Consider the following 25128-nt stretch of genomic DNA (forward strand, 5'->3'; position numbering starts at 1 on the left):
TTTATCCTTACTTCTTCTCACTGTGACTATGATGTGTCTTGGTGTCTTCAGGTCTGGGTTGATTCTGTGTGGGACTCTCTGGGCCTCTTGAATCTTGATGTCCTTTCTGTTATTCAGGTTTGGGAAGTTTTCTTCTATTATTTCCTCTAGAATGTTTCCTTCCCCTTCCTCTTTTTCTTCCTCTGGCAGGCCAATTATACGAATGTTACTTCTTTGACATCATCCCATATGTCTGTGTTGTTGTTTTCAGTGTCTTTCAATCTCTTTTTGAGCTCTTTCACCTCCTTCTTAGTTTTCTCTAACTCATCCTCTGTCTGACTCTGTTTTCTGCTTCTTTTAGTCTGATTTCCTTTCCTTCAGCTTCTTTCCTCAGTTCAGCTATTTCAGCTTTCAGGTCTCTAATTGCCTCAGGATAATCAGTATTTTCTTTGGGGGGGTCTCAACTGTTGTTTCCCTAATACTGCCATTCCTTTCCACCAATGTTGTTTTCGTTTCTGTGAGTAATAATTTTATTATTGTTTGCATACTTTTCTTATCTATGGTTACTTCTGGTTCACTTATAGTTTCTTCTGGGCTCTTGTCTTCATTCATTGGAGTAGCAGTTTTATTTGTTCTTGATCTACCTATTTTTTTGACTTATGTGTTTCTTATTTTTATGTTTTGTTGTTCCTCAGTTGTTGTGTTTTGAGTACAAGCAACACTATACTAAATACTTTTATGACAAATGCAATCACCAACCTCCGAAATTACAGTAGCAACTGAAGCAAGGATTGAAGCAGTTCAATCACTACCAGTTAACCAAACAATGTCTCCAGTCCATGAAAAAATAGCAACCAAGTCCAAGTGAAGAAGAAAGAGAAAGGAAAGAAGGGATAGCAAGAATAGACTATTATACAAATCTACTATCCACTGTATATTCTAGGGGTAGCAAGAGGAGAAAGTGAAGTAGAGCAGAGATACACACATAGAGAGTCCACTCTGAGTCAGATTTCTTACCCAAAATAATTCACAAATTAATATCAATGAATTCAGAAAGCCAAAGAAGAAGGAAGGAAAAAAGGAAGACAAGATAAAAAAGAGAAACAAGAGAGAGAAAATAAAAAAGATAAGAAAAAGAGCTGTAATAAAAGAGCAGTGAAAGGAAAGTTATTTATTGATTTATTTTTTATTTTATTTTATTTTTTTTAATTAGCAAGGTGGAGGGAGAAGGGGAGATTCTGTAGAGGAGGTAGGAGTAGTGAAACAAGTTCCTCTCACACTGCATAAGAATCCCAGCTCCCTAGCAATGAAAGATACCCTAAGAGTTAATTCTGGTCACGCTAAAGAAGGGGAGAAAGAGATACACCTTTATATAATATTAATAATAAAATAGAGCAGGGTAAAAAAACTTTCCCAGATTCCCTCAAGCCTCCTGAGCAGAGGCAGCTGATTGTTAAGAAAGTAAAACAAACAAACAAAAAACACCTCAGGAATAGACAAGAATATCAGAAATAGACAGTTATGCAAATCTACTATCCACTGTATATTATAGGGGTAGCTATAGGAGAAAGGGAAGTAGAGCAGAGATACATGCAGCGAGAGTCCACTCTGAGTCAGATTTCTTCCCCAACATAATTTCCAAACGTGTATCAGTGAATCTAGAAAGCTGAAGGAGGAAGGAAGAAATGATGACAAGAATGAGAAAAAGAAGAAAAAAGAGAGAGAGAGAAGAAAAAGTTAAGAAAAAGAACAATAATAAAAGAGCAGTGGAAAGAAAGAGTTTTTATTTATTTACTTATTTATTATTTAATTAGCTCTGCAGGGGGGAGGGAGAGAGTGGGTAGGGGAGGTAGGAAGAGTGAAACAAGTTACTTTAGCAGTGGATAAGACATCTAGTCCCCTAGCAATGGAAAATACACTAAGAGTTAATTCTGGTTAACCTGAAGGAGAAGGGGAAAGGGATATGTGTTTATCTTGTATTGCTAATAAAATAGAACTGTGTAAAAAACCTGTCCTGTCTTCAGCTTGGATGGCTCCAGATTGCCTCAGGCCCCCTAAGCAGAGGCAGCTGATTGTTGAGAAAATAAAGAAAAAAAAAAAAAAAAAACCTCTGATGGTCTTTCCCTGTCTGAGTATGACTCTTCTTGGTGGAATATTTATATCTGGAATTGGCTACTTGGAAAGAAAAAAAGGCCAAACGTTTCATAAAGGAATAGAATTAGAATGAATGACACCCCCTGGTGGGACAGGAATCTTGGCAAAGAAAGAAGCTCAGCAGGGGAGCCTGCTAGGAGCAGATCTCTGGCCCCCAGGGACTGTTTATGGGGGGGCAGGAGGGAAAGGGTGCACTTCGGGAATAATAAAAAATTGTTTTTCCTTTCTTTTTACTCTATTTTCTAACCCAAATTGAGTTATAGTCACCTCCTAGGTGTCACCGCTAGGACCCCTTATTGACTGTCCTGCTAAAGTAAAAAAATCCTACCATTTCCAGTAGATGTTGTTGGAGCTCAAGCCACTAGCAGCTTCTCATTCTGCCATCTTCCGTAATCTCCCAGCTTCATTTTATCTAACCCACACAAAATGAACTTTAATTCTTGTTGACTGTTGTGTATTTTTATTACCTAAACAAGCATTGCTTTACTTTTAATTTTTGAAAAAAAGCCTAAGTAATAAGATAGGCAGATTATTTATGTATCACAACCGAACTTGTATAAAGTGATTTTTTAAAATTTGTTTGCACCAATTTATTGGGGGATTGTTGATTTACAAGGGCAAAGTGGTGGAGGGTGGGATATGCTGACCAACACCTATCACAGGGAGATATAAAACTGTACATCAAGGTGGCTGGGCAGTAGTGCAGCAGGTTAACCTCACATGGTGCAAAGTGCAAGGACCGGAGTAAGGATCCCTGTTCGAGCCCCCAGATCCCCACATACAGGGTAGTCATTTCACAGGCAGCAAACAGGTATGCAGATGTCTATCTTTCCATCCCTCTTTCTGTCTTCCCCCTCTCTCTAGATTTCTCTCTGTTCTATCCAAAAACAACACATCAGTGGCAAGCTTAACAAAATGACAACAACAAGGGCAACAAAATGGGAAAAAATGGCCTCCAGGAGCAGGTACCGAGCCCGAGCAATAACCCTGGAAGAAAAAAAAAAAAACTGTACATCAAGACAACAGTTTTTCAAACACTGTTACTTGATTTGACTTATTTATTATTTTTTCTGCCAAGTCTTCAATGAAATGTCATGCTTATTAGATTCTGCTGCTCCTGTCTCCTGTCAGACACTTTTATTTGTTTTGCTTTTGTTTTTCCCAGAGAGAGATGGGGAATGTAGGAAATACAGCTCAACACTGCTCCATAGGGCTTGAAGCTTCACTTTTGCCTGGTGCTATTAATAATTTGCAGTGACTGGGGGTTTGAACCTGGTACATGGTGAAGTGTATACTCTACTGGGTGAACTTACTCCTGTCCCCCAACAAACATTATCTAAAACCTGTTGCTCTTCCAAACAAACAAATGAAAAATTTCCTTCAATTTTATCCCCAAAATTTGAATCATTTTACATCATTCATGGCTGAGTTTTAAGCTTTTATTCTGTGTGTTTTTGAACTATGTATTGAGTCCTAGGGATTACTCTTTTTGGTAATAATGTAAATTTGCATATGTGTGTGTGACTGTAATGTACAAAGGATTCTGTACTTTTCATTTTTTAAAAATATTTATTCATTTCCTTTTGCTGCCCTTGTTTTATTGTTGTAGTTACTGATGTCATTGTTGTTGGATAGGACAGAGATAGAGAAGGGAGGGGAAGACAGAGAGGGGGAGAGAAAGACAGACACCTGCAGACCTGCTTCACCACCTGTGAAGAGACTCCCCTGCAGGTGGGGAGCCAAGGTTTGAACCGGGATCCTTACTCTGGTGCTTGTGTTTTGCGTCACCTGCGCTTGACCTGTAGTGCTACTACCGACTCCCAGGATTCTGTACTTCTAGAGAAATTACCTCTGACATCCTTACATTGGGATCACTTCTGGATATGTGACATCTTCAAGTAATTTTTATGTAGTAAAATACATCTCAGTTGACAAAGCATAGCATTGGAAAGAATCTAAAAGGAAATCAGAATTGAGCAAAGTTGCTTAAATCAGCCAGTGCTGAGAGTACCACTTTCTGTGTGCGCGTGCACGTGTGTGTGTGTGTGTGTGTGTGTGTGTGTGTGTATTTTAAAAGAGGGCGTGGGGGAAGCAGTGTGTAAGGGATCATAGTGCAGAAGATTACTTTAATGCACTGGAGAATCAGAATAGGACTTACATCATCCGCATGGGCAAAGCAGCAAACTATCCAGGTGAAGTTCTCCAGCTTTTCCCATGTGTATTTGATGTGCCCTGTGTAGTTGACATTAGGACCACACAGCCAGGGAAGGGCCTTGTTAATGAAACCTGTCCATGGCAGTTAGTGGTGTCTCTAGAATGTGGAAACTAAAAAAAAGCAAGGATATTACTTGTAATTTCCCTCATGAAGTGACAGAAGTCACTGTGTCCTAACATGGTATTTCTAAAACACCAAGTTCATGTATCTACAGCAGGACTATAATAGTGGTAGTGTACATTAGAGCCCCAAAATTCTTATCCTGCTGAAGTGAATGTCATTTTAACTTTTGGTCTCAAATGCAAATGTCTATTTTTCTTGGGGCATATATATTATTTGATACATGTATATGGATGTGTATTATTTTATTTTTTGTAGAAATATAGTAGGCGTCCACGAAATTATATCCCATGGGATACTTACACGGTATCTGTGTATTTGATTGGTTGTAGGGAAGCAGAGAGTGTGCTTTTTTTCTCTTGTTTGTATAAATTGCTTTTATGATTATCGTAATATTTTACTTAATTTCTTTTATAGGGGATTCATGTTTTACAGTTGACAGTAAAATACAAAATTTTATACATGCATAACATTTCCCACACAACAATCCAACCCCCACTAGGTCCTACTCCTCTGCCACCATTACTGCAGGACCTGAACCCTACCTCTGACCCCAGAGTCCTCTACTTTGGTGCAATACACCAATTCCAGCCTAAGTTCTGCTTTGTGTTTTCCCTTCTGATCTTGTTTTTCAACTTCTGTCTATGAGTAAGATCATCCCATATTCATCCTTTTGCTTCTGACTTATCTCACTTAACATGATTTCTTCAAACTCTATCCCCCATGGCCCTGAGGGAAGCTTTGGTGATTTGATATATTTTTCTGTGTGTGTTTCTCTCTTCTGACCTTATTTTAATTTTTTTGTTATCTTTATTAATTTATTGGATAGAGACAGCCAGAAATTGAGAGTAATGGGGAGATCGAGAGGGTGAGAGACACCTGTAGCACTGCTTCACCACTTGTGATGCATTCCCCCTTCTTGTGGAGATGATGATTATTATTATTATTATGTTAGCCTGGAGTGGTGAAGCCATCCCTTCTACATAAAGTCAACTGCTATTAATATAGATTTGAGACTAATTAAGATGAGAGACATAATGGGAAGCTTTTAACATTGCATTTCTAAGACTCTTTCTAGCAAAGACTGACTAAATAAAATGTGTCCTACTAAACTTAATATTGTAAGCATTTTTTTCTGAGTTGGATACCCATCAGAAATCAAAACTTTTGTGTTTCAAGGATTCTAGAGGCAGAATTTCAATAAACAGTGCTGCTGATTATTTCATTACTTCACTCCCTTCTTCTTCCTCATTTTTTTAAATGAAAGTTATCTGTAAGCCAAAACCAAATCTGGGGTTTATCTAGAAAATAAAAATATATTTAGGATATTTTGCCAGGCACCTTTTAATACGATTTTCTTCTTAGCTTCTAAGAGATTGAGCTGAAGTGATAGAAATATGAAAAGTCCTACTTTATTAAAATCTTGGATTTAGAACTTTTCTTTTAGATAAAACACTGCCTAACAAGAAATTACTAATATTGAGGTAGATATATAGGCTTTGTAACATAATAATTATGACAACACCAATCATTTTTTAAGTATGTCTTTTTTTTCTTGACATCCCATTACTTCACTGATCCTCTGAACATCTCTACAAGTCAGTGCTTTATCATTTTCTCCCTTATGTGAATAAAGAAACTAAGGCTTAGAAAGTTGAAGTATTCCATACGTACAGGGGGGTTGCTTCACAAGTGGTGAAGCAGGTCTGCAGATGTTTATCTTTATTTCCTCTTCTCTGTCTTCCTCTCTCAGTTTCTCTCTGTATTATCCAAAAATAACAACAATGGGGAAAAATGGCCTCCAGAAGCAGTGGATTTGTAGTACAGGCACAAACCCCAGTGATAACCATGGAGGCCAAAAAAAGTTGAAGTACTTCATTTAAGCTTGCACTCCTTGTAAGAGGGAATGTCAGCATAGGCATATGAATGTAAAGTTGGTTTTCTTAAACCAGTAAGTGATACTACCCACTAAAAGCCATAGCCTCACACTGGATGTATTCAGAGGTGGCAAATTGATCTGTTTTTTCATGGTCAACAGCATGGAATCTCTGACTAACCTACACCTTGTTTTCCTACCTGCAGGCCCGTGGGGAAAGTGTGCAGGAGACTGTGGGCCAGGAGGAATCCAGAGCCGTACATTGTGGTGTTTCCACTTGGAGGGGTGGACAAGTCACCTGTCAAATTGTGATGAGAATAGCAAGCCTTCAAGGGAAAGAAGTTGCTTCCGAGTTTGTGACTGGCACAGAGAGCTCTTCCAGTGGGAGGTTTCCGACTGGCACCATTGTGTGCTTGTTCCATCTGCTCATGGCCATGCCAGACCAGGGACTACAGAGTGTGTGACAGCTCAGCATGGACTGCAGCACCGGACTGTGCACTGTGTTCAAAAGTTGAATAGAACCAGTGTTGCAAATGAAATATGTGAACACTTTGCACCCCAGCCCCGAACTGAGCAAGCTTGCCTCATTCCTTGCCCCCGGGATTGTGTTGTGTCTGAGTTCTCACAGTGGTCCAAGTGCAGCAAGCACTGTGGGAAACAGGTGCAGCACAGAACTCGCACAGCTATTGCTCCCCCTCTCTATGGAGGTTCCCAGTGCCCCAATCTGACAGAGTTGAGAACCTGTGAGGCTCCCATTTCCTGTCCTCCTGGGGAAGAAAAATATACTTTTAGCCTTAAAGTTGGACCGTGGAGTAGATGTAGACTGCCAAATCTTAAGAACATTAACCTAAGTGGAAGAACCGTTTTGGAATTTAGCTCTGATTCAAAAGAACAAGTCACCTTCAGACACCAGAGTTACAAATCCCATCATCATTCCCAGCCCTGGGACATAGAAATAGGTTATCAAACCCGGCAGGTTTGGTGTACAAGAAGTGATGGCAAAAATGCTCTGTTAAGGTAAGTGGTTTTCCATGTTTATTTCTGTCTTTGCTTCACTTAAAATATTTGCCAGTGTATTTTCATAATGCTTCTTTATGATTTTCTATAGAGGAAGGATTATAATCAGTTTTAGGATTTGGGTTTCAGAAGTTTGAGTTGAGGATCTTGCTATTTCTTTTTATTTCCCCAACTTTGGTATCACTTCATTAAGGAGATGTTGAACTCCCAAAAGGTTGTTGTCTCAAGGGTTTGTTTCTTCATTTTCCCAAAATAGATGTCAGTATATCTCATCCTCCACCAAACCATCATCCTATTGATTTGTAAAATCTCAGAATCTAGACCAGGAAATGCTCTAAGTTCTTGCATAATCAAATGTGTAACTCTAGAGATACTCTATTTCTACATTTTATCTTCATATCAGTCAATTTAAAAGTAGATATTTTGTTTCTTCAGCATTAAAAGATGAAATATTCCATTGTAACAATAAAGATTCAGGTTTACTCTCAAATTTGGCTTGTGAATTAAGTAAATGCTATCAATATTTTGAATTTGTCTTTGTGTTTTCTGCCTTTGTTGCATAATTAAAATTATTTTATATCTGAGTTGCAGTTCTATATGAGTAATATCAATATGTTAATCTAAAAGTGCTGTCTTCTGCATTGATTTGATAAAAAATGTAACTTGCATTGTAGTAATTGAAATTATGCACCTATGAGAAGAATGGGCTAGAACTGAAGCAGTAGTATATAGGTTTCATTTTATTTGTAACTGTTTATTCTATTTATTTGGCTATTTTTTATAGGGCATGATGAGCTAGAGTGGGTGCCTGCCTTACTTAACCATGCTTGTAGCCCTTGTTGGGGCCCCATTCTGAAGAAATGAAACTGTATATGTGTGAGGCCCTGAACAACTAAGTATATATAAATTTAAAAGGAATATTTTATTTTATTAAACACAGACACACACACACACACACAGAGAGAGAGAGAGAGAGTCACTAGAGCACTTCCCTGGTATATGAGGTACCAGGGATTGCACCCAGGGCCCCAGACATGCTAATCTTGTGCTTTACATGCCAATCCACCTTCCCAGGCAATTATAATAGTTTATTTTAGATTATAATATAAAACCTCTCGCTATAGACTCATTGAAATATTATTAATGTTGCAAATGTTTAATTTACTCCCAGAAGGTAAGAAGGCCTTGGTTGGAGGTATTAAAATATTATCAAGTTTTTCCATGTTAAGATGCCTTTTTATAGAACTTAAACTACGGAAGTAAACTCTCATCTCTAAGAACAATCTTTATCAGTTAACACTTTTGTGGATTCATACTTGACTAGGAGTAATTCAATTCACAGTCTTTGCTATTGATGAACAAAGCAATAAGGTGATAGTTTTTGTTTTTTGTTTGACTTCACAAATGAATGTATTTCATAGTTGATGTTTCATCCTGACTTATGACCTATACAATTGGTGTGTCCATTAAAGAGCTACCATCTGCCTTCCATTGTCTGATTCTGTGAAGTCCAAGAGTTTAAGCTAATGATTTGGTGCCTATTGTTTGGATATGTAGGTGAAATTCTGTATAAACATTTTTCAGTATCCTATATTGTTTTGCTGAAGTTAAGCATCATGCATAAAGTTTTCATTTTCAGTTTGCTTATTTGATGCCATGTTCTGTCTTTTTTTTATTATTAAACTTAATTTTTAGATTGGTTTTAGTTTTTGTTTTGCTTTTTCCCGGAACATTGCTCAGCTATGGTTTATGGTGGCATTAGGGACAGAGAGTATGGCTTTTGGAGCCTGTGGCATGACATTATTTTGGAATAATCATTGTGCTGTCTCCCTAGCCCTGTTTTTGTTTATTTATTTGTTTTTAATTCCAAAGAGAGCAGAATAAAAACAGCAAAATTTATAAGCTTAATAAAATTGAAAACAGAAAAATTAGTGCAGAAACTAAATGAGACCAGAAACTGGTAGTATGTAAAGATCAGTAAAATGGATAAACTTCCAAACAGGTTAATTTCAACAACAAAAAAAGAGATAGAAGTAGCTTTTTTTTTCTTCAATTGTACTTGGGTTTATTTTTTTAATTCATTTAAAAGTATACAGTATTTATGTAAAATATTAAAGTAGAATATCAAGTACAAAATACTAAACTGCAATACATTTTTTTTTTTTGCAGACATTGCTCCTGGAGGCTATTTTCTCCCAGTTTTGTTGCCCTTGTTGTTGCTATTGTTGCTATTGCTCTTGTTGTTGTTGGATAGGACAGGGAGAAATTGAGAGAGGAGGAGAAGACTTGTGAAGTGACTCCCCTGCAGGTCAGAGCTAGGGGATAGAACCAGGATACTTACCATGGTCCTTGTGCTTCCTGCCATGTGCTCTTAACCTGCTGTGCTACTGCCTGGCCCCTCCCTCTCTCCCTCACTCCCTGCCTTTCTTCTTCTCTCTTTCTTTCTTTTTTTCTATTCTCCTAAGGCTGAAACTTAGGTTATTGCCTTTAGATATGTCTTCCTTTTCATTATTTAATATTGTTTCCACACAATTGTCAGATTTTGGGAGTATTGCCATACCAACATTTGGTACATTCAAGTGACCAGACCCCCACCAATATCAGTGTCCCCTCAACTTATCCACCCATCTTATTTCTCACATTTTTACAAGAGATAATCTATTTATCTTTTTTGTTTTGTTTGGTTTGGTTTTTGGCAAGTTATTTTGCTTTAGTCATCTATACACTGCATATGAGTGAAACCATCTGGTAGTTGTCTTTTACCTCTTATTTCACCTAGAATATCACCACCTCCAGTTCCATCCATTTTGTTCCAAATTATACAACTTCATCTTTGGTAACTGCAAAGTACTGTCTTATTGTGTATGTATCTCACAACTTCTTTATCCAGTCATCTGTTATTGTATTTTTAAGCTGTTCACATGTTTTGGCTGTTGTAAGTAATGCAACTATAAATGTAAGGGGTGTATATTCCCTTTCAAAATTCTGCTTCTATATCATATGCTTAGGGATGGAAATTTTTCATCACAGGGTATTTCTATGTTTATTTGCCTTAGTATTCTCTAAGCCATTTAGCATAGGGACTGCATTACGTCTTCACCAGCATTTGTAAAGTCTTGTTTTGTTGTTATAGTCCATTCTCACAGGTGTGACCTAGTCTTAATTTGCATTTGGCTAGTGATAAGTTATGTGGAGCATTTTTTTTTTTGCCTCTGGGTTATTGCTGGGGCTCGGTGCCTGCACTACAAATCCACTCCTCCTAAAGTTCCCCCCCTTTTGTTGCCCTTGTTTATCATTGTTATTATTGCTGTAATTGTTGGATAGGACAGAGAGAAATCGAGAGAGGACAGGAAGACAGAGAGGGGGAGAGAAAGACACCTGCAGACCTGCTTCACCGTTTGTGAAGTGATCCCTCTGCAGGTAGGGAGCAGAGGCTTAAACTGGGATCCTTATACTGGTCCTTGCGCTTTGTGCCATGTGCACTTAACCCTCTGTGCTACTGCCCAGCCCCCTGTTCCTTCCATTCTAAATCACACCTACTGCTATTGCTACTTCTTTTTTTATCTCTTTTTTAAAATTTATTTTATTTATTTATTCCCTTTTGTTGCCCTTGTTGTTTTATTGTTGTAGTTATTATTGTTGTTGTCGTTGTTGGATAGGACAGAGAGAAATGGAGAGAGGGAAGGGAAGACAGAGAGGAGGAGAGAAAGACAGACACCTGCAGACCTGCTTCACCGCTTGTGAAGCGACTCCCCTGCAGGTGGGGAGCTGGGGTTCGAACCGGGATCCTTATGCCGGTCCTTGTGCTTTGCGCCACCTGCACTTAGCCCGCTGCACTACAGCCCGACTCCCAACTATTGCTACTTCTTAATGTTCTTCCTCTTTTCCTCTTCTCTCTCTGGATTTTGAGGTCTTAATGGAATTGGAGTTCAGAGCCCACTGGTCATCTTCCCCTAATATTGCTAGTTTCTAGATGTATGTGTAGCATTCTTCTGGACATGCAGAAGGTGGGAATTTTGGCTTCTGTAACTGCTTCTCTGCTGGATACAGGTGTTGGCAGTTTGATCCATACTCCAGCCTGTTTCTGTTTTTCTCTAGTGGAGTAGGACTCTGGAGATGTGAGGTTCTGGGTCACATTTGTGAGGTTTTCTGCCCAGGGCAGTCAGGATGGAATCATAGTAGCACCTGAAACTTGGTGGCTGAAAGGTGGCAGGATACAAAGCAAGACAAAACAATAAAATTGAACAATAAACAGGAACCAAAAAGTAGGAATAGAGCACATCAGAATAGGAATCTTAGGTTGGAGAGAAGCTAGGAAATCTATCTGTAAGCTTGAGAAAAATATCTATTCAGGTATTGTTCGGTAAAGTATTCTCTAAATGTCAATTATATCCAATATTGATGGGGTTGAGTGCAACTGTGTCTTTACTGATTTTACTTTTTGAATATTTTTATTTATATATTAATGGTTAGATACAGAGAGAATATGAGAGGGGAGGGGGAGGTAGAGAAGGGAAGATTTAGAGAGACACCTGTAGCCATGCTTCAAACTCATGAAGCTTTCCAATTGCAGGTATGGGGCAGAGGCTTGAACCTGGGTCCTTGAGCACTATAAAGTGTGCAGTTTACCAGCACACCAGTGCACCACCGCCTGGCCCCTGCCTTTACGGGCTTTCTGTCTAGTTATATCCCTTAGTGATAGAGGAGTTAGGCGGTGAGGAAGCAAGTGGCTTTTCCAGTAGAACACTCGTCATCATACTTTGAAGACCAGTATTCATGAACCTGCCCCCCACTTGCAGAGGGAAAGCTTCACATGCAGTGGAACAACGAACAATGCTGCAGCTGTCTCCGCTTCTCTGTTTTTCCCTCTTTGTCTCTGTTTCTTATCATCTATGAAAAAGAAGCAGGAAGAGAGGAGGAGTAGGAAATAAGGAACAGTCTAGCTGCCAGGAATGGTAATGGGTAGGAACCAAGCCTCAGCAATAACCCTAGTGGTAAAAATGTAATTTAAAAATACAGTATACTTGTATAGTAGTATTCTTTGTAGTTCTCTTAATTTTTGCCTCATACATTGTGATGCTCTGTTGTAATTAGGGATATTCACATCATAGATTGCTGTGTTCTTGGATAATGTAGCCCATTATTATGAGATGTTTTTCTATATTCTTTCTCTTGTACTTCATTTAATGGTCCTACTTGAATTCTAATTAGTCTAGGCTAAATGTAACTACTCTTGATTCATGTGCTTTGATATATCTTTCTCTGTCTCTTTAGTTTGTCATTTACTCATGTCTATGTTTAAAGTTGGGTTCTAATAGATATAAAATATATGGATGCTACGTATTTGCTCATTGTGACCATAATTGTTTTTTTAATCAGTGACTTTATATCATTGAAATTTTAAATAATTATTGGTATGCTGATAATCTTCATAGCTTTTATTATTGCACTCTATTAATTGTCCTGGTATTCTTTTTTTTAGTTTTTATTTTCCCTTTTGTAGATTCAACCAGAACATTTTAATTTTGCCATTTTGTTTATAATATTAGCATATAGGTTAAGTATTTTTGTCATTTTTTAGTGATTGCCTTCAAGTTTGCCACAAATACAACTAATCAATTTTCAAATGGCACTATAAAACTCTCTGTATTGTATTATGTAGCTTATAGTAGAATATTCACACTCTTTGTTGCCAAATAGTGGTACACTTGGTTAAGCATGTGCATTATTACAGTGTCTAAGGGCCCAAGTTTAAGCCCCTGGTCCCCACCTGCAGGGGAAAATCTTCATGAGTGGTGAAGCAGGGTTGAAGGTGTCTCTTTGTCTCGTTCCCTCTCTATCTTTCCCTCCCCTCTTAATTTTTATGTCTCTATCCAAATAAAATAAAGTAAAAAGATAAAAAAGAATATTTATACTTTTACTCTCCTATTCCTTTTTAAATTAATTTTATTTGTTTATTTGATACAGAAAAATCGAAAGTAGAGGGAAATTGAGAGGGGAAGACATAGCGAGACACCTGCAGCCTTTCTTCACTACTCGTGAAGCTTTCCCCCTGCAGGTGGGGACCAGGGGTTTGAACAAGGGACCTTGCGCATTGTAATGTATATGCTTAACCAGGTGTGCCACCACCTGCCCCCCCTTTTTTTTGTCTCCAGGTGTATTGCATGGGGCTTGGTGCCTGCACTATGTATCCACTGTTCCTGGAGGCTATTTTTTTCCTTTGTTGCCTTTGCTGTTTATCATTGTTGTTGTTATTGCTGTTACTGCTGCCATTATTGTTTTATAGGACAGAGAGAGGAAGGGAAGACAGCAAGGGGGAGCGAAAGATAGACACCTGCAGACTTGCTTCACTGCCTGTGAATCGACCTCTCCTGCAGGTGGGGAGATGGGGGCTCAAGCCGGAATCCTTATGTTGGTCCCTGTGCTTTGCACCATGTGCGCTTAACCCACTGCGCTACTGCCCAGTCCCCATTATTTTCCTATTCTTTATGTTGCTGTCATTGATTTACAAATATTCTATAATTAAAGAATCAGTCTATATTATAACTTGATAAAATCATTATCTGTTAATTCAATTAGAAATACTGTATTTTACTTACATTTCTTCTCTAATACTCTTCATTTTTTATTTATGTAGATCAAGATTTCTGACCTATAGCATTGTCTTTGAAGAAACTTTCCAACATTTTTCTCAAGTGGTTACAAATTTCATCAATTGTGTTTAAGAAAGCTTATATATCTAAATATATGTTTTTTATTTCAATACTCCATTGAGGATTTCTGAAAAGAAATCCTGTGTAAATCTAAATCTTGCATCTATATAAATAAGATATTTCTCCATATCAGACATAAAGTTCAAGATTGTGTTTGATTTTTCTGCTGTTTGATAATGCTGTGTCTAGGCATAGATTTTGTGTGTGTGTGTGTGTGTGTGTGTTTGTGTGTGTTTGATAAAGGAGACCGATACCATGCAGAAAAACTATGTATTCTCTCATAAGTCTTTATTGACCCTATAAACTAACAACTTAGTATGTTAATCTAACTCAGAGTGTATTTCAGTGAAGGCTATAAATCAGATCTCAGAACATATCTCAAGAGCTGGCATTCATCTGGAATGTTTCTTGTGGCATGTTAATGACTAAGCTAAGAAACTTGGGTACCTAGTAGGTTTTAAAAAGCTACTTTAGTTTTCTACTTGTATTCTAGTAAACATTATTTTTTCTGTGTCTTCAAATCTTAAGGATAATGGTTTTATTTTGGTATTATTTTAGAACTTAACATGAGATCAATAAATTTTAAAAAAAAAGTGACATCTGTATCTTTACTAAGAAGTATCCTAAACTCTCAGCTTGGGTGCATCTTTTACATCTGATTGCCTGCAAGTCTTCCTTGGACACGAGGTGTCATGTATGCCCATTTCCTTTTCTTTTCTTAAATTCCTCATTGCTTTCGAACCCATGAGTCAGCAATTTCAGAGTATGCATTAGACCTTTCTCCTAGGAAGCTACCCTCCAGGAATTTACAAACTTTCCTCTATTGGGAAAGCTCTCACTTTACTTGTCAGTTTTGCTTCTGTGTGTGATAAACAATAGACCCAGTTTATACTTAACAGCATTATACTGACATCATTTGTATTGACATTTTTGCATGCTCAGGGATTCTTGACTTGACTCCATCAGTTTACTGATAAGCCCACTAAAGGGTAGTCTACTTTTTTATTTAGAGGTTTTGATTTGTATTCTTTCATAAAATCTCTTACTTTTCTCATAATGTCCTTATGTGGTTGCATATTGTTTATTTTTACATGAGGAATTTTTTGTATATTAATTACAATAGTTTTTAATAGTCAGTATTCTAGCGCTAAATTTTCTGCTATATTTAAGTCTATATCTGATGCTTGTCTTCTGTTTTGTCTTTTCAAACTGCCTACATTCTACTATGCCTTGTATTTTTTGTTGTTGTTGCTGCTGAAAAGTTGAAGATAAAATATGGGATAAGTGAACTGAGATAAATAGGATTTATATTTATTTGGCCAGGAATTAGGCTTTGTTTGGTGTCAAAGGTATTTGTTTGCTTTACTATCTTTCCTTGTTGAATTTCAGTTTTCATAGATGATTCTAGCAAATATGGCAGTTCATTTAGCCATATTTCTGTTACTATGTTCTATTAGCAGTCCTACTGAAGATAAACTAGGCTTAGGAGAGAGACTAAATATTATATAGTTCTAAGATTAGGTCTCTATTTTGTTTCCAAATTTCATTTCATTTTTTTATTAGTGATTTAATAATGACTGACAAGATTGTGGGATAAAAGGATACGATTCCATACTATTCCCACCACCAGAGTTCCGTATTCCATCCCCTCTACTGGAAAGTTCCCTATTCTTTATCCCTCTGTATGGACCCAAGATCTTTATGGGGTGCAGAAGGTGCAAGGTCTGGCACACCTGGTTAGGTGCACTCATTACAGTGCACAAGACCCCAGGTTCAAGCCCCTGGTCCCGACCTACAGGCAGAAAACTTCACAAGTAGTGAAGCAGGGCTGCAGGTGTTTCATTCTTCCTCTTTTCTCAGTTTCTCTCTGTCCAATCCAACTAAAAAAGGAAGAGGAGGAGGAGAAAGAAAAAAAGGAAAAATATATAGCCACCAGGAGCTGTGGATTCTTAGTGCCTGCACCTAGCCCCAAGATATCCCTGGGGGCCAGGTGGTGGCATGTATCCTAAAACCCAGGTTCAAGCTCCAGCTCCCCACCTGCAGAGGGAAAGGAGTGAAGTAGGTCTTCAAGTGTCTCTTTTTCTCTATATATCTATCTCTCTCTCCTCTTCAATTTCTCTCTGTTCTCTAAAATAAAAAGAAATAAATAAAAGTGGCCTTGGAGCACTGAAATTGCACATGCCAAAGGCCATACTCCACCTCCACATAATAATCAATACTGATAGCTGTTGTGAAAGGAATTTATAATAGATTCCACCCTCTTTTTCTCCTTCCTTACTCTTTCTTTTTGATAGAGGGTGACAGAGACAGAGAGGGAAAGAGACAGAGAGACACCTGCAGCTCTGCTCCACCACTCATGAAGCTCCCAGTGGAGAAAGTCTTATGTCTGTAACTTCTACTGTGTAAACAGAAACATTACCTTTAACAGCTTTGAGGTCATGTTATTGAAAATATCCTCTCAGTTCTATCCAACATAATGATCATTTTGTAAAACTGGGAATTGGTAAACAAAGTCAGGAAATAGGGGTTACTGGAAAACAGACTTTTTTTTTTTTACCTCCAGGGTTATTGCTGGGACTCAGACAAATCCACTGCTCCTGGAGGCTGTTTTTTCCCTTTTGTTGCCCTTGTTGTTTATCATTGTTGTTATTATTATTATTGTTATTGCTGTCATTGTTGTTTCATAGAGAAGAGAGAAGTGGAGAGAGGAAGGGAAGAAGGAAGGGAAGACAGCGAGGGGGAGAGAAAGACACCTGCAGACCTGCTTCACCGCCTGTGAAGCACCTCCCCAGCAGGTGGGGAGCCTGGGATTCAAACTGGGATCCTTATGCTAGTCTGTGTGCTTTGCGCCATGTCTGCTTAACCTGCTGTGCTACTGCCCAGCCCCCCAAAACAGTTTTTATTTTGGCATGCCAGACCCAGAATTGACTAATACCAAAAAAATTCTGGGCCCTGATGTGCTGTAAGATTTCCATTTTAGAGTCGGGTAGTAGTGCAGCGGGTTAAATGAACGTGGCACAAAGCGCAAGGACCAGCTTAAGATGTGGGTTCAAGGCCCCGGGCTCCCCACCTGCAGGGGGGAGTCGCTTCACAGGCGGTGAAGCAGGCCTACAGGTGTCTATCTTTCTCTCCTCCTCTGTCTTCCTCATCTCTTTCCATTTCTCTCTGTCCTATCCACCAAGGATGACATCAACAACAATAATAACTACAACAATAAAAACAAGGGCAACAAAAAGGAAGTAAATAAATAAATATTAAAAAATTAAAAATCTAAAAAATATATTGATCTTTTATAGGTAAAGAAAAGTTGACAAAATTGGTTCATAGTTATACATACAAGGACTAAGGGATGGGCAGAGGTCATAAAGGTCAAAGGCTGTCAGGACTTTTACGAACACCAGAAGCTGGCTTTAAATCTGCCAGGGCTTTTACAAACATCAGGAGGAAAAGGGAGTTAGGTTTAGAATTTATGTGGGGCCTAGAGGAGCCTGGTACAGTTGCCATTATTTTCAATATACTTTACTTCAGTGTCACTGTAGTCTTCTAGTATTTTTGCTAAAAAATCTACAAACTCATCTTTAAAAATAGATATATTCATAAAGGCATCATTACTTGTGTGTTTCTCTTTCTTTTAACCATTAAAAACTGTTCTATAAGGGAGATAGTATAGTGTTTATGCAGAAAGGCCTTCATGCATGTGGCACCAAACATTCCAGGTTCAATCCCCAGTATCACTAGAAACCAGAGTTGAACAGAGCTCTGGAAAAAAGTCATAGAATCAGTAATCTAAAGGGACATATGCACCACTATCTTCATAGATGTAACATTCATATTAGCCAGGTTGAAAGCAACCAAAAATAAAATGCCCATGAACAAACAACTGACTAAAGAAGTTATGGGATACATATCTATCTAATCTATCTATCTATCTATCTATCTATCTATCTATCTATATTGATATAGATATCCCATGAACTATTATTCTGCAATCAAAAGAGATGATATTATGTTCTTTGGGACAAAATCAGAGGATGCTGGAGGTAATAATGCTTAGTGAAATAAGTAAAAAAAAAACACTGAATGATTTCACTCATGTGACATCTAAAGAAGTGAAATACATTAACTTGCAAAACAGAAGAAGATGGAGGAGGAGGAAGAGGAGGGAGAAGAGAAGTAGGAGGGGGAGAAGGAGAAGGAGAAGGAGAAGAAGAAGAAGAAGAGGAGGAGGAGGAGGAGGAGGAGGAGGAGGAGGAGGAAGAAAGCCATTAAACTGTCTCTAAGACTGTGAAAACCATGGTGGCTATCTGTTATCTTGGGAGGTGGATGGGTGAAGACCCAGAACCTTGGTGGTGGATGTAGTGGGGAAGTACACACTGTAATTTTACAGTCTTGTAACCCACAAATAAAATATTAATTTATTAAGCACAAATAAAATATGAGTAGGAAAACTGTCCTATAGTGGGGTAATAAGACAGCTCACCTGGGGAGGTGCATGGGAGCAATCTAGGCTTGAATCCCCTGGTCCCCATGGCAGTGAGGGAAGCTTTGGTGCTGTGATGTTGTACTGGGTTGTTGGTATTCTTATTTGTTTGTTTGTTTTGTTTTGTTTTGCCTCCTCGTGTGTGTGTGTGTGTGTGTATGAAAAAGCTGAGAGTGATGAAGCCCTGGTGATGACAAAATAAGTGTGTTAAAGGGTAGATTTGTTTTCACTCTGCTTTTAGGTTAAACTTTACGTCACTTTCCTTATGATGGTCTTTGCTGAACCATACAGCAATTGACATTTCCTTTCCTCTGTTTTGACAGGCAATGGATAATTATTCTTAATACATCATATAAAATAGTGGGAAGCTGCATTTCTTTTTAAAATGCATCTTCCACTTGTTCCTTACTGCAAAGTCATTGTCTCAATCTAGGACACCGCTAGCTTTAGTTAATGGCATTTACTAGCTTTCCTATTGATTACTGTAAGTTTCCGTAATCACCTCAAGTGATTTTTCTGTTCACAGTTCTGTTGGCAATGTGGTAGGCAATTGTATTATTTTTGGTGCCCCTCTGCCTGCTCAGCATTGATTTGCCTATTGGTTTTTAGAGCTCTTTTGTTTTTAGTGTCATTCCATGTCCTAATTTTCAGTTTTATTTTGACAGTACTTTATCTGAGGTCTTATTATTACATTTAAAAATAGCTGTCTTGCAGCCTAATTATCTATCATTCTTTCTCAGATATCAGTGATCCTATTACTGAACTTTCACAATTAATGAAATAAAATTATCTTCTCTAGTTTAGTTGTTTCTTTTGTTTCATTGGTTTCTTTCTGCTAAACAAAAGTACATTTGAGTTAAGAATCTGCACCTTGGTAGGCTGTTGTCATATGAATAGTAAAGTGATTCATAACCTCTGTTTGACTGAATAAAGTTCAGATGGATGGGTTTTACATTTATTTTTATGTAGAAGAACGTTTACCATAGAAAGCCTTTTAAGACCTGTATCATGCCTTATGTTGTCAGTTCAGAACCCTCTGGTTAAGTAAATACACTGTGAATTCCTCTGAATGGACTTCCTAAGACTATAGGGGTCAGGATAGTTAAACACACTCAGTACTGTTTACAAAGACCAGTACAAGGACCTGGGTTCGAGCCTCTACTCCCTACATGCTGCAGAGACAGTTCACAAGCTGTGAAGCAGGTCTGCAAGTGTCTGACATTGTCTCTCCCTCTCTATTTCCCCCTCTGCTCTCAATTTCTCTTGGTCTTATAAAATAATTAAAAATAAAAGACAAAAATAAAATGGCCACCAGGAGCAGTGAATTTGTAGTGCTTACACTGAGCCCCAGTGACAACCCTGGAAGCAATAAATAAATAAATAAATAAATAAAAGAAGGAAGGAAGGAAGGAATAGAAATAATAATATAAAAGAAACATCATATCTAAAGCTTACATTTTATTGTTACTTTGCTTGTTTTATCTTGAATACCAAAATCTTTGACTACCAAAATTATCCTTTTTTCAAAGCATAAACAAATACATAAACAAACAAAATGTTATTCTCTTATTTTGTTTTTGAAATTGGTATAGGGGGTCGGGCAGTAGTGTAGCTGGTTAAGTGCACATGGTGCAAAGCGCAAGGACCAGGTTCAAGCCCCAAGCTGCCTACCTGCAGGGAAGTCGCTTTATAGGCTGTGAAGCAGGTCTGCAGGTGTCTATCTTTCTCTCCCCCTCTCAGTGTTTCCCTCCTTTCATGATTTCTAGCTGTCCTATCCAACAACAACGACCCCAATAACAACAACGTTAAACTACAAGGGCAACAAAAGAGAAAAAAATAGCTTCCAGAAGTAGTGGATTCACCTAGCCCCAGCAGTAACCCTGGAGGAAAAAAAGAGAAAGGAAGGAAGGAAGGAGGGAAGGAAGGAAGAAAGAAAAAAAGAAAGAAAGAAAGAAAGAAAAGAAAGAAAGGAAAGAAAGAAAGAAAGAAAGAAAGAAAGAAAGAAAGAAAGAAAGAAAGAAAGAAAGGAAAAGAAATTGTATGGAATTGATTTTCGACTTAGTAGTCACTTTGTTAAGGATGTTTGATTTACAGATTGTTGTCATTTCCACATTTCCTCAAATTAGGTGTCAGAATATCACATCCCTCACCAAACTATAATTCTGTTTGGCCATAGGTCTCTAACCCCTTAGCACTGTTCCCTCCCCCTTCTGAGTCCCTGGAACTGCTACAATAGGCTACAGCTAGGGGTTTCCCTGAGTCTTCCTTTGAGTTCCTTCATGCATCAGTGAAATTGATGCCTTAGCAGATGGGAATGTGACATACTGTCTCTTGACTTGCTTTTCCAGTCCCCTTTTAGTTTTAGGTTTGAGTCCCCATTCCTTGTCCTTATTGATAAAAGTTTATGTAACATATTTTTGTGTTAGCATGTTTTTAAAGTTAAAATTCTATTATTATTGTTATATTATTATTTGCCTTCGGGGTTATTGCTGGTGCTTGGTGCCAACACTATGAATCCACTGCTCCTGGCAGCCTTTAAAAAAAAATTTTATTGGATAGGACAGAGAGAAATTGCGAGAGGAGGGAGAAGTAGAGAGAGAGAGAAAGATGGACACCTGTAGACCTGCTTCACTTGTGAAGCTTTCCCCCTGCAGTTGCAAGTTTTCCCCCTGTATCCTTGCATGGATCTTTGCTTGGATCCTTGTGCTTAGTACTATCTGTACTTGACTGGGTACACCACCACCCAGTCCTCTAAAGTTAAAATTGTATATAAGGTTAAATGCAGAAAGATATTTCCTTCTGTTAACCTTCATCTTAAGTCATCTGTGTCTTGAAGATGGTTAGTGATCTTGTTTTCCAGGTTACATTCTCTGTGTCTATTCTTTATATTTTTGCTTCTATCTTTACAAAGGGGTACATACAATTTAATCTCTTGCATTGATCTTCACATAAAATTACTTCCTGTGAACTACTCCTCTTAGTTATTAAACTCTTCCCAACCCTTCTCCTTCCTTACCCCTGCTCTTTAAACAGTTGATAGTACCTTGAGTTCATACACCATAGATTATAGTAATTCAAAGTCCTATGCTTGAATATCTATTTCGAGTACCCATATTTTGAAATCACAAATCTACTGTCATTTTGTACATTTACACGTACTCTTGTGTTATTGCAGTTATGTGTTGCTTTAATTATATCTTTGTGATAAATTTTCATAGGTGTGGTTTCTGGCCAGAAAGGATCAGTGCCTGCAGGCTGTTTCCAGATTCTCCTTCATGATTGTGGTGCCATCTCCACTCCCACCAACAATCTTAGAGAAAGCTATATCCTCCAATTTTGAATTGTTGCAAATCTGAAGTGTGAAAAATATATATCAGAGTAGTGTTTTAATTTATGGACCTCTACCTCATTTTTCTCTTTGATGAGCTAAATCCTCCACTGCTTTTGCTTCTCATAACTGTTCTTTTTCTATACTTCTGAACTATCCTTGAAAGGTATTAACACTTTTACAGGATTTATGGTCAGCATTCTGGCTTAATAAAACAAAACCATAGAACTCATTCTTTCAGTTTTAATAAAATTTTTAATTAACTTGATTTGTCTGCTTTGCCATGCACATAACCTGGCCCCCATCAAGTTGAAGGAAAATTACCTCTCTCTCTTTCTCCGTCTCTCTGATTTTTTTTTACCCCACCAAAATCATTGCTTAACTCTGGGTTATGGTGGTTCAGGGGGTTGAACCTAGGACTTGAGTGTCAGGTGTGAATGTTTTACATAACAATTATGTTATCTCCCTGGCTCTGAAAGTATCTAAAAAAAAAAAAAAAAGCTAAGTTGGAGCTGTGAAGCTCTGGTAATCACAGTTAATAATAACTTAGAACTAATATTTTAATGTTTATCTCACAACTAAAAATGAGGATGTAGGTCAAAGAACTAGACAGTTTTCTAAAGAAAAAATAAACCAGAGTACAAACTTATAAAGAAATGCCCCGCTTCACTTATCATTTAAATTAAAATTACACTGAGATTTCATCTCAAACCTTTGAGAATGGCCTACACTGGCAAAACAAGAAATGACAGATGTTGACGAGGTTGTGGAGAAAAAAGGGTCTTTGCGGCACTGCAGACCCTTTGGAAGACTGTCTCAAGAGTTGTTAAACTAATAAAAATGGAATTACCTTCTGATCCAACAGTACAGTTCTCACGCATTTATCAAAGGACTATTGAACACTAATTCATAGGGACATTTGCTCCCTTATGTGCATAGAGACATTATTCACAATAGCCATAGAGTGGAAGAGTCAGCATATCCATTGACAAAGAAGTTATGGGATGTCTACTCTGCAATCCAAAAAGCTGATGCTTATCCTGTGGGACAAAATGGATGGAACTGCAGGTGATTATGCTTAGTAAAACGAGATGAAAGACTGGATGGTTTCATTTATAGATAAAGTCTGGAGAATTGATACATAAGAAGCAAATTATTTCTAAGACTGTGAGAACTTACTGTGAGAACTATCTTTAGTAGGTGGGAAGGTGGGGACACTGATTTTGGTGGTGGGTGCGACATGGAGCTATATTCTATAGTTTTTCTGTCTTGTAATCCACTTCTTCTTCTAGCGTTTGCCTTGTAATGCACTGTTAATCACAAATAAAAATGAGAAATAAATAAAAATGAGGGTGTATCCTTTCTTCTTTTTCAGGTCCACTTTTGTATCTTAGGAAGATTTTATAGTTTTATTTTCTGGTTCCTTGGCTACTGCTTAATTTGTTCTCTTAAGTATTGTTATATTTTATGCATTTGCTAATGTTCTACAAGCCTACGTTACTCCCTAATTGGCTAATAAAGAGTGCTATTGATCTGTATCTATTTTGTGTTATGTAGCTTGCTGAATGAATTTTTATTTGTATCATTATTGTTTTTCTAGTGACTTTTACAAGATGTATTTTATTAGCAAGTGAAGAGAATTTGTCTTATAATTATAATATCTCTAGTTGTTTTCTGTAATGTAATGGTTACAGAAAATATTAAATAGTAACAAAGAACTTAATCAACATCTTTACCTTTGTGAAGTGTGTGTGTGTGTGTGTGTGTGTGTGTGTGTGTGTGTGTGTGTGTGTGTATTATTGCCACCAGGGTTCCTGCAGGAAGAGTCTACCAGATTTTTGTCTTTGTTGATAGAGATAGGAGAGGGATTGAGTTGATTGAAAGAGAAAGGGAGATAAGAGAGGGAGAAGGAAAGAAAGAAACCAACCAACCTACAGGACTACTTTACCTGTTGTAAAGCTCTCCATCTCCACAGCCAGGAACTGTGGACTTAAACCCAGGTCCTTGAGCTTGATAAAGTATGTGCCATCACCCAGCCCACCTTTCTCAAATCTTAATTTGAAGATTTTCTCTAGGATTTTCTCATTAAGTAATATTTTCACTTTAGTATTGGTTATTCATTACTTTTGTGAGAGACCATCCATAATAGATATCTAATCATGCCACTTTTGTGCTGGCTACAAGCTTGTACAATCCATAGCCTGATTATTCCGCATGGCCAGCCAAGAGCTGTAACTCCTTACACAGAGATAGGTGTCAGTGGATTCAAGACTCCTGGCACAGTGCCAGACCACAGCCTATTTGATATCTGATATGGATGAGGGAGCATGTATGTTATTTGCTAACCATTGCAGCCATAAATTTGCTTATACCCCTTTAACAGTGCTACTTATCAGAGAGACCTGTATGTTAGAGACTTCTGACTCTACCTCCCCTTATCAATGATGTCACCTTATTCATATTTTTGACCTCCATTTGTTCCCCTTGTCAAAGTGTTTTGCTGACATAAACTGACTTATAATTCTGTGATTGCTCTTGAAAGAAACTAATAAAAAGCAAGGGATCCAGTGGGCAGGGCTTTAGTAGTTACCTTATTTTTCAAGAGAGTAAGTTAATGAGAACCAAGCTGGACCTGCATCAGAGATTTCAAGTCACCACACAAGTTTTCTATTTCTATGAACAAAATCATTACTAAAAATATTGTCTTGTAGTTATCGTTATTATATTGTTATTGTTTTATTTTCACATTATTATTATTATTATTATTTTATATAGTTCTGGAGGCCAGAAGTTTGAAATAAATCTCACTAGAATAAAAGCCTAGTTATTGGGGAGTTGGGCATTAGGGTAGCAGGTTAAGCGCATATGGTGCAAAGTGCAAGGACCAGAATAAGGATTGGGGTTCGAGCCCCCGGCTCCCCACCTGCAGGGGGTTCGCTTCACAAGTGAAGCAAGTCTGCAGATGTCTGTCTTTCTCTCCCCCCTCTGTCTTCCCCTCCTCTCTCCATTTCTCTCTATCCTATCCAATAACTATTACAACAATAGTAACAAAATAATAAAACAACAAGGGCAACAAATGTCAGTAAATAAATAAACAAATATTTAAAAAATGTTTTTAAAAAACCAAGTTATTGGAAGGACACATTTATTCTAGAGATTTTATCAGAGCATTAGTTTTCTTGTTTTATTAGTGGCTGACGGCTGCTTCCATTCAACTAGAATATAGGTTCCTCTTATCTTCCTCTG

The 25128-nt window shown here is 37.8% G+C and overlaps 1 protein-coding gene across 1 annotated transcript in view; it reads left to right on the forward strand.

Moving 5' to 3' along the window:
* The window catches only part of THSD7B (thrombospondin type 1 domain containing 7B), a 1062005-nt gene that overhangs the window by 306767 nt on the left and 730110 nt on the right, over window positions 1-25128 (forward strand). Inside the window, exon 3 of the mRNA XM_007525013.3 lies at window positions 6551-7361. Coding sequence (XP_007525075.1) covers window positions 6551-7361 — 811 coding nt within the window. The remainder of the gene's footprint in view (window positions 1-6550; window positions 7362-25128) is intronic.

Source organism: Erinaceus europaeus, chromosome 18, assembly GCF_950295315.1.
Source record: "Erinaceus europaeus chromosome 18, mEriEur2.1, whole genome shotgun sequence".
Lineage (NCBI taxonomy): Eukaryota > Metazoa > Chordata > Mammalia > Eulipotyphla > Erinaceidae > Erinaceus > Erinaceus europaeus.